This window comes from Phaseolus vulgaris, chromosome 5, assembly GCF_000499845.2.
Source record: "Phaseolus vulgaris cultivar G19833 chromosome 5, P. vulgaris v2.0, whole genome shotgun sequence".
Classification (NCBI taxonomy): Eukaryota; Viridiplantae; Streptophyta; class Magnoliopsida; order Fabales; family Fabaceae; genus Phaseolus; species Phaseolus vulgaris.
In genome coordinates this window covers 2603390-2614087 of record NC_023755.2, presented here as the reverse complement: position 1 = coordinate 2614087, position 10698 = coordinate 2603390, and the positions used below count along the sequence as shown (strand labels likewise).

The window sequence follows — 10698 nt, the reverse complement described above, 5'->3', positions numbered from 1 at the left end:
TTTTAATTAATTATAAAAATAATTAGTTATTTAGTAAATAATTTATTTAAAATAAAATATAAATAAAAATAAATTTGTGTACATAGATAATAATTCTCAAAATTTCAATTTTTTTATAACATACAATTATATAAATTAATTAAAAAATATTTTAAAAAGCCACATTCTCGTCAGGATAAAAGAGAAAAATATTGTGTTTTTTCCCTTTTTATCTTTCTCTTAATTTAAAAAAAAAAAAAACTAAAAAGCCACATTATCGTCAGGATAAAAGAGGAAAATGATTGCGATTTTTCCCTTTTTATTTTTCTCTTAAATCTAATTTAAAATTTAAAATTATTGCACTCTTAATCATTTCTAGAAAAGATAATGTAATATTGATAAGATGAGTCAGTTTTTCAAGAAAAAAAATATTTTAAAATAGATTTAATCAAAATGATAGAAATCTTAAATATATATCATTATATTATATTCAATCCTATTTTTCATTTATATGAAATTATTAGAAGATTTATTTTTCTGTTAAGATTTTGGAGCAACCTTATTATAAATAGAGAGAGTCTTGCTCATGTTTTTCATTCAACATGGGAACCGTAGAAGGAAAAGTGCATTCGTACCACTGTGAGATGCGAACTAAAGAAGTGAGAGTAAAGATGAAACTCAAAGACATATTGAGGGTTGATGTGAATATCATTGTTCGATATTATAATCATCATCTACATGCTACTCAAACATCAACCTTATTGAAAACTTCAATTCCCATTAGCTTTCAGAATTTCTTTGAAAATAATGCAGATTTCTTGAGGAGTGTGTTGTTCGACCCATGTTGTTCTTACTGCTTCATCCCAGAAATAGTTGATCCAATATCAACAAAATTTTTTAATATGATTAAAGTAGCCTTGGAATTTGGTGGTGGTCCTGAGTTTGTAGATCCAGAATGCAAAGAATTTCCTTTGAATTTAAACATCATCGTGGATATAGTTGTAGATGTAGAAATTGAAGAGGAAGAGGAAGATGAAGATGTAGAGATAGAGGTAGAGACAGAGGTAGAAACAGAGGAGGAGGAAGAGGTAGAGACAGAGGAAGAGACAGAGGAAGAGATGGAACATTATGCAACAACGATTCCAGCATCTGCAGAAGTCATTGATTCTCTTAAAACGTTCTCAATTTCACCTTTCTTGAAAAAGGAAATTGAGAAGTGCAATATTTGCTTGGAAAATGTTGGCTTTAGAGAGAATGAAGAGAATGTGAAGTTATCATCGTTGCCATGTGAACATGTTTTTCATCATCTTTGTATTGTAAAGTGGTTGCAGACAAGTCACACTTGTCCGTTATGTCGTTACCCTATGCCCGTTCGTAATAACTGATTTGTTTTATTTTCAAAGATAAATTGTATTTTGTATGAAATAAGAATGGGGATTACATAGTTTTTGTTTTCGTATACATTTTACTTCAAAGATTCACAATTTATCATTTAATTTATTTAACAAATATTTGCCTAGATTTTGGATGAGTTGTTCATTTGGGAGTTGTATTGGTCGGGAGTGCTTGAGATCCTGATCCTGAACACTTTAGTGTGATAACTTAGTTGGCCAAGTCCATTTGGAAAATACCTAGCTCGTATGTTAAAAAGATAATTAAAATAAAATAACATAGAGAATAACCAAATTAGTTTGGTGTATATATTTTAGATGTAAATAAAAATTGTTAAAGATAAAAATTACATGAACTCGTAAAATGAAGGCACATCTTAACAAAATATTCTTGTTGATGAAATTGTTGAAGGAAAGTCTATAAAAAGGGGTTGAGACCTTGAGTAAAGGTAAGTTTTTTTTAGAACTCTACACTGATACAAATTTTACATTTTGATATTCATAGTTTGAATGTTCTCAGTGATATCGTCAGGATGTGATCAACCGATGAACTCCACTCGTCACAAAGCCCTAGCATCTTGGTTCAACAATATCAAGCAAAGTCGCTTCAACTCAAAATCCACTTCTTGTTTGACTTTATCAAAGTTTGGCGAGAACAAAAGTATTTTTGAATGTGAATAATTTTTTTATTGTTGTAAAATTCTAAAACTTTTCTTTGAATTATATAATTTATTTTTGAGTATATTCTAAAAATTTTCTTTGAATTATGTAATTTATTATTGAGTATTGAAAGATACTGAGATAATATACGCATAATAGTAAGGGTTATGTTTTTATAGATTTGAGTATATTAAGATTTTTTGCATATAAAATAGATTTTGAAGAAAATAAATTGGATGGATATTTAAGAGAATAACATGATAACAAGTTAGAAAAATAACTCATTTATTAAATGATTTATTCTTATATTATAAACATGGATTTTATTTTGGAGCAAGATCAAGTATATAAGATATTCTCGTTCTTAGGCACGCGTCTTGTAAATAATATCATATACTTTATTTATTTATTTTTGTTTCCCTTTAAATACTATTTTTTATTCTAATTTCAAATTTAGTTTGATTTATATTTTAAATATGGATAAATTCTATTAATTAGAACTTTTTCAAAGAAATTGAATTTCTATATTATTGTAATATTAATTCATTTTTGTTATTATCAAATATAAAATACTAATAGGCTGAATTTCTTATGAGCTTGATGAATAACAATAAATAATATATATAACTGATTTATTAAATCTTTTATCTCAATGACTATATAACTGATTTTTTAGAAACAGTACATACTTAATCAGATATATCGAATTCATAAGATAATATGAAAAACCTATTCATAAGATAATATGAAAGTACTTTAAATGTGGTAGGTAAAATTCGAAATTTGAATTTATTGGTTTACATCTTAAATTCCAATCCACTATTAGTAAAAACATATGTCCTAATTTTAGTAACTGATTTTTATAATTCTCTCTAGGTGAAAACTAGGGTAGGAAAAATAATAAGTTTTCATCAAAATATAATAATTTTTTTGATTTATTGTGAGAATGGATAAATTTTTTATTTGTGTTTTCGATAAATTGTACCTCATCGACACAACTTTGTTTGTAAGAAGTCATGCTCGTGACACACTACCTCTTTTTGATTTCATACACATATAAAATTTATATTATGATAGGACGACCTTGGTTGAAAAAAGTTGTCTTGAAATTGCACATTTGTGACACGATTTTGCTAAATTTTTTTATTAGGATTAAGTGAAGTCATGCCAAATAAAATATTTCTAAAATAAAACAATTAAAGTTGTGCATAATTTTAACGAATTCATTTGTTTTATTTGATAATGAAATCATGTAAGTGTAGCGTAACTTCACGTTTGTATTATTTTGCTTATTGTGAAAAAAATGGTGAAATTGTTGATTAGAAGATAGTCACTTCTCATCTCAAACGCAAACTTAGGTCATTCACACACACATAAAGACATACACACATGCACACATAAACACACCGATGTAGAGACACACATACACAAACACATAAATATACATACACACACCCATACACACATTTCTCTTATGAGATGAACGTAAATATTTTAATATTTAGATAAGCTTTGAAATACTTTGATATTAACAATACATGTTGGATAACTAAATAATATTCTTGACTAGAGTTGATTTTTTATTTGTAATATGACCACACGTGATTAAAAAACTCTTGACTACAAGAAAATGTAATCAAGATTATCACACAATTACTCATCAGAATACATATACAAGATAATACTCACTCTTTTAAAGAGATATAGAACACAAGATGCTATATAAACCAACTTCGTTTTGCAAACTAAAATTTTATCTCTATATTCATAAGTTTGTGTCTTAATAGTTGTTGTTGTAAACGATCTTTTTAACATCATCTTCAATATATAAAAAATTATGAAAAAGTTATTGCAAATATTTTCTAACCATTAAAACATTAAAGATGATCACTTTCTTTATATTGTGTCTGCCCATGTTGATGTGTTGAGAGATACATAGATGTTTTTCATACAACATTAATTACATATTTTTTTTCAAGCAACGACTTGGTCCTTGACATAACTTACTAAACCCAAGTCAGATGAACTATTATCCAAATTAGAGTAAAAAGTTGCTAGCGTGGAACAACATTAATACCTTTTTCAAAAAATCTTTAATGTCAGACCAATTAGAATAAAATTATTTACTAGATAGAATACATATTTATAATATTTAAATTCTACCATGAAATACTTAAAACCACAAATCTTTATTCAAGTATAAACTTAAGAGACAAAGTTAAGGTGAACAAAAAAAAAGTACTTTAGTATTTCATGATCTAAGGTTAAGATAAAGATTACCTTCATATATTGCACTTAGTTATGAAAACACTTAAATGGTCATTTGTGAAGACCATTTAATTGATTGACATGATTTTTTAAAAATTATTAAATTATTAAATTTTCATTTTTTGTTAATTAAAAAGTACCAACTTTAAAATTGGTTAAAATTTTGATTGCTAGTTAAATAATAATTTAAAAATTAGTTTATAATTTCTTATTAATAATAAAAAATATTTTAAATATTAATATTTTTTTAGTTTATAAAATAATATCTAATTTAGTTAAAATAGTAATTAATTATTTTTGTCTCTAAAATTGATTTATATTTAATATTTTTTTAGTGTATGACGTATTTTAAAATAAAATTGTAAATTAAAATAAATCTTATATTATATATTTAAATAAAGATTAAAACTAAGAAACGAAACTTAAAATAAATAGCTGATCTTAAAAGTTTAATAAGAAGTGGGAAAAAATTAGAATTTAAAATATATTTTAAAAAAATTTCTCTTCCATCCACTCAAATTAAATAATTTATTTTTAAATAAGAGAATCAAACAAACTAGTTTAAAATAAAAATCATATTAAAAAGTAAATTTTAAATTTAATTTAACTTTACATAAGATAATTTAAATTTAAGTTACATACATAATATACTTTGATGTAAGATAATTTAGAATCTTCAATACCACAAAATTAAAATATAACCCTTTTTAACATAATATTACAGATTTTTTATATTTATCTACCAACATAATTTATTGTATATCCAAAATAAAACAATTAATAATAAAATAAATACCATTGTGACACAAAGAAAAAGAAAAAGCCTAATATGAATCACTTTATATATAATCATTCAAAGGTACGAAACTTGAACATCATTTTTCTACATCATAGTAAAACAAAATTAAATATATTTTTGGTCAATTTTTTTTTATAAACATCTATTCTAATAGTTTAATTATGAATATTTAGGGAAAGTAGTTTAAACTATAAACGAAAATCAATTTAAAAAAAAATATAAAAAAAATATTACGAAGTGGACATTAAGCTTAACTCAATCTCATAAAATCGGCTTGAAATGATTCTGATACCATATGATGATGTGGATTTTAAGCCTAACTCAACCCCATAAAACCGACTCATAAGGTTGAGGTTTGCACCCACTTATATATAATGAAACAACGGTAAGATGATTGATGATGATAACATGAGCTTTTGAATCTACAGATAACGAACAATGTCTCGAGCAATTTCTTGAGCAACAGAAAAACAGATTAAAACCCATTTTGTTAGTGCCATCCAACATTTATATGCAACTCCAACAGCCATAGTTGATCTCATCTTCATTCTCATGTCTCTCTGCAAATTTGATTGAAGCTAAAAGAAGAATGAAACAAGAAAAATTAGCAGAGATTAGTAGAAGATGAAGGAAGTGAGATAAAAGATTAAAGGGTTGTGTTTGAGCGTTTGCATTTGCTTAAATAATACTAATTATTTACTATGGTTTATCTTTTTTTAACTCGTATTAACTATGGTTACTGTGCTTACTTGTTATTAATTCACTATGAATAATCTCATAATCTCTAATTGAAAATAATATCTTTATTCCTACATGTTCTTCAAAACAAAGAAAATTATTAAATTTCTTTAATTTAAAATAAATGAATGAATATATCTTTTAATCCCATGTATTTCATTAATGATATAAATCAATAATTAAGTAAGTTGTTGGATTTAAATTTTATGAATGCAAACAATATAATCGGGTAGATAGATTTTGAAGAAAATAAATTGGATGAATATTTCACAGAATAACATGAGAATAACATGATAACAAGTTAGAAAAATAACTCATTTATTAAATGATTTATTCGTATATTATAAACATGGATTTTTATTTTGGAGCAAGATCATGTATATAAGATATTCTCGTTCTTTAGCACGCGTCTTGTAAATAATATCATATACTTTTTTATTTTTGTTTCCGTTATTATTTTTTATTCTAATTTAAAATTTAGTTTGATTTATTTTAAATATGGATATACTCTATCAATTTGAAATTTCTCAAAGAAATTGAATTTTAGATTATTGTAATCTTAATTGATTTTTGTTATTATCAAATATAAAATACTAATAGGCCGAATTTCTTATGTTCTTGATTAATAATAATATATATTAATCAGATATAACGTATTTATAAGATAATATGAAAGTACTTTAAATATGGTACGTAAAATTCGAATTTGAATATATTTGTTTATATCTTAAATTCCAATCCACTATATTAGTAAAAACATATCTCCTAATTCTAGTAAGTGCTTGCGTTTTTTTTCCTATTTATCTTTCTCTTAAATATAATTTAAATTTTAAAAATATTATAATCTTAATCATTCCTTGAAAATATAATGTAATATTGATAAGATTTTAAAATAGATTTATTCAAAATGATAGAAATCTTAAATATATAAATCTTAAATATATATATATATATATATATATATGTTTTTAGGAATTTGTTACAAAATCAAGAAATCTTATCCTATCTTTATATTATATTCAACTCCATTTTCCGTTTATATGAATTTATTAGAAGATTTATTTTTCTGTTTAGATTTTGTTGCAACCTTATTATAAATAGACAAAGCCTTGTGCATGTTTTTCATTCAACATGGGAACCGTAGAAGGAAAAGTGTATTCGTACCACTGTGAGATGCGAACTAAAGAAGTGAGAGTGAAGATGAAACTCAAAGACATATTGAGGGTTGATGCGAATATCATTGTTCGATATTATAATCATCATCTACATGCTACTCAAACATCAACCTTATTGAAAACTTCAATTCCCATTAGCTTTCAGAATTTCTTTGAAAATAATGCAGATTTTTTGAGGACTGTGTTGTTCGACCCACGTTGTTCTTACTGCTTCATCCCAGAAATAGTTGATCCAATATTAGCAACAATTGTTAATATGATTAAAGTAGCCTTGGAATTTGGTGGTGGTCCTGAGTCTGTAGATTCAGAATGCAAAGAATTTCCTATGAATTTAAACATCATTGTGGATGTAGTTGCAGATGTAGAAAGTGAAGAGGAAGAGGAAGAGGAAGAGGAAGACGTAGAGACAGAGGTAGAGGCAGAGGTAGAAGAAGAGGTAGAGACAGAGGAAGAGATGGAACATTATGCAGCAACGATTCCAGCATCTGCAGAAGTCATTGATTCCCTTAAAACATTCTCAATTTCACCTTTCTTGAAAAAGGAAACTGAGAAGTGCAATATTTACTTGGAAAATGTTGGCTTTAGAGAGAATGAAGAGAATGTGAAGTTATCATCGTTGCCATGTGAACATGTTTTTCATCATCTCTGTATTGTAAATTGGCTGCAGACAAGTCACACTTGTCCGTTATGTCGTTACCCTATGCCCGTTCGTAATAACTGATTTGTTTTATTTTCAAAGATAAATTGTATTTTGTATGAAATAAGAATGAGGATTACATAGTTTTTGTTTTTGTATACATTTTACTTCAAAGATTCACAATTTATCATTTAATTTATTTAACAAATATTTGCCTAGATTTTGGATGAGTTGTTCATTTGGGAGTTGTATTGGTTGGGAGTGCTTGAGACCTCAATTCCGAACACTTTAGTGTGATAACTCGGTTGGTCGCGTCCATTTTGAAAATACCTAACTCGTATGTTAAAAAGATATTTAAAATAAAATGACATAGAGAATAACCAAATTAGTTTGGTGTATATATTTTAGATGTAAATAAAAATTGTTAAAGATAAAAGTTACATGAACTCGTAAAATGAAGGCATATCTTAACAGAATATTCTTGTTGATGAAATTGTTGAAGGAAAGTCTATAAAATTGGATTGAGACCTTGAGTAAAGGTAAGTTTTTTTAGAACTGTACACTGATACAAATTTTATATTCTGATATATAGTTTGAATGCTCTTAATGACTTGATCGTCGGGGTGTGATCAGCTGATGAATTGCACTCGACACAAAATGCTAGCATCTCGGTTTAACAATATCAAGCAAAACCGCTTCAACTCAAAATCCACTTCTTGTCCGACTTTACCAAAGTTCGGCGAGAACAAAAATATTTTTGAATGTGAATAATTTTTTTTATTGTTGTAAAATTCCAAAACTTTTTTTTGAATTATATAATTTATTATTGAGTATTGAAAGATACTGAGATAATATAGGCATAATAGTAAGAGTTATGTTTTTATGGATTTGAGCATATTAAGATTTTCTGTATATAAAATAGATTTTGAAGAAAATAAATTGGTTGGATATTTCACAGAATAACATGATAACAAGTTAGAAAAATAACTCATTAATTAAATAATTTATTCTTATATTATAAACAAGGATTTTTATTTTGGAGCAAGATCAAGTATATAAGATATTCTTGTTCTTAGGCACGCGTCTTGTAAATAATATCATATACTTTTTTATTTTATTTTTTTCCCTTTAAATACTATTTTTTTTTCTAATTTCAAATTTTGGTTTGATTTATATTTTAAATATGGATAAATTCTATCAATTTGAACTTTTTCAAAGAAATTGAATTTCTAGATTATTGTAATATTAATTCATTTTTGTTATTATCAAATATAAAATACTAATAGGCCGAATTTCTTATGAACTTGGTGAATAATAATAAATAATATATATAACTGATTTATTAAATCTTTTATCTCAATGACTATATAACTGATTTGTTAGAAACAGTACATACTTAATCAGATATAACGTATTCATAAGATAATATGAAAAACCTATTCATAAGATAATATGAAAGTACTTTAAATGTGGTAGGTAAAATTCGAAATTCGAAATTTGAATTTATTTGTTTATATCTTAAATTCTAATCCACTATATTAGTAAAAACATATGTCCTAATTTTAGTAAGTGATTTTTATAATTCTCTCTAGGTGAAAACTAGGGTAGGAAAAATAATAAGTTTTTCATCAAAATATTATAATTGCTTTGATTTTTATGAGAATGGATAATTTTTTTATTTGTGTTTTCGATAAATTGTACCTCGTCGACACAACTTTGTTTGTAAGAAGTCATGTTCGTGACACACGATCTCTTTTTTATTTCATACACACATAAAATTTATATTATGATAGGACGACTTTGGTTGAAAAAAGTTGTCTTGAAATTGCGCATTTGTGACACGATTTTGCTAAATTTTTTTGATTAGGATTAAGTGAAGTCATGCCAAATAAAATATTTATAAAATAAAACAATTAAAGTTGTGCATAATTTTAACGAATGAAATCATGTAAGTGTAGCGCAACTTCACCTTTGTATTATTTTGCTTATTGTGAAAAAATGGTGAAATTGTTGATTAGAAGATAGTCACTTCCCATCTCAAACGCAAACTTAGGTCATTCACACACACATAAAGACATACACAGATGCACACATAAACACACAGATGTAGAGGCACACATACACAAACACATAAATATACAGACACACACCTATACACACATTTTCCTTATGAGATGAACGTAAATATTTTAATATTTAGATAAACTTTGAAATACTTTGATATTAATAATACATATTGGATAACTAAATAATATTCTTGACTAGAGTTGATTTTTTATTTGTAATATGACCACACGTGATTAAAACTCTTTGACTACAAGAAAATATAATCAAGATTATCACATAATTACTCATCAGAATACATATACAAGAAAATACTCACTCTTTTAAAGAGATATAGAACACAACATGCTATATAAACCAACTACGTCTTGCAAACTAAAATTTTATCTCTATATTCATAAGTTTGTGTCTTAATAGTTGTTGTTGTAAACGATATTCTTTAACATCATCTTCAGTATATAAAAATTTATGAAAAAGTTATTGCAAATATTTTTCTAACTATTGAAACATTAAAGATGATTAGTTTTTTTTATATTGTGTTGTGTTGAGAGATACATAGATGTTTTTCATACAACATTAATTACATATTTTTTTAAGCAACAACTTGGTCCTTCACATAACTTATCAAACCTATGTCAGATGAACTATTATCGAAATTAGAGTAAATTAGAGTAAAAGGTTGTTAGCGTGAAACAACATTAATACTTTTTTCAAAAAATCTTTAATGTCAGACCAATTAGAATAAAATTCTCTACTAAATAGAATAAATATTTATAATATTTAAATTGTACCATGAAATACTTAACACCACAAATCATTATTCAAGTATAAACTTAAGAGAGAAACATAAGGTAAAAAAGAAATTACTCTAATCTTTCATGGTCTAAGGTTAAGATAAAGATTGCCTTCATATATTTATTACCCTTTGTTATGAAAACACTTAAAAAAACACGATTTAAATGTTCATTTGTGAAGACCATTTAGTTG

At 25.6% G+C, this 10698-nt stretch overlaps 1 protein-coding gene across 1 annotated transcript; it reads left to right on the top strand.

The window, feature by feature from the left end:
* Positions 1-581: 581 nt before the first annotated feature.
* On the top strand, positions 582-1364 carry LOC137836134 (uncharacterized). Its single transcript, XM_068644992.1, has one exon. It carries the CDS (start codon positions 582-584, stop codon positions 1362-1364), a length of 783 nt encoding a protein of 260 aa, XP_068501093.1.
* Positions 1365-10698: the final 9334 nt, after the last annotated feature.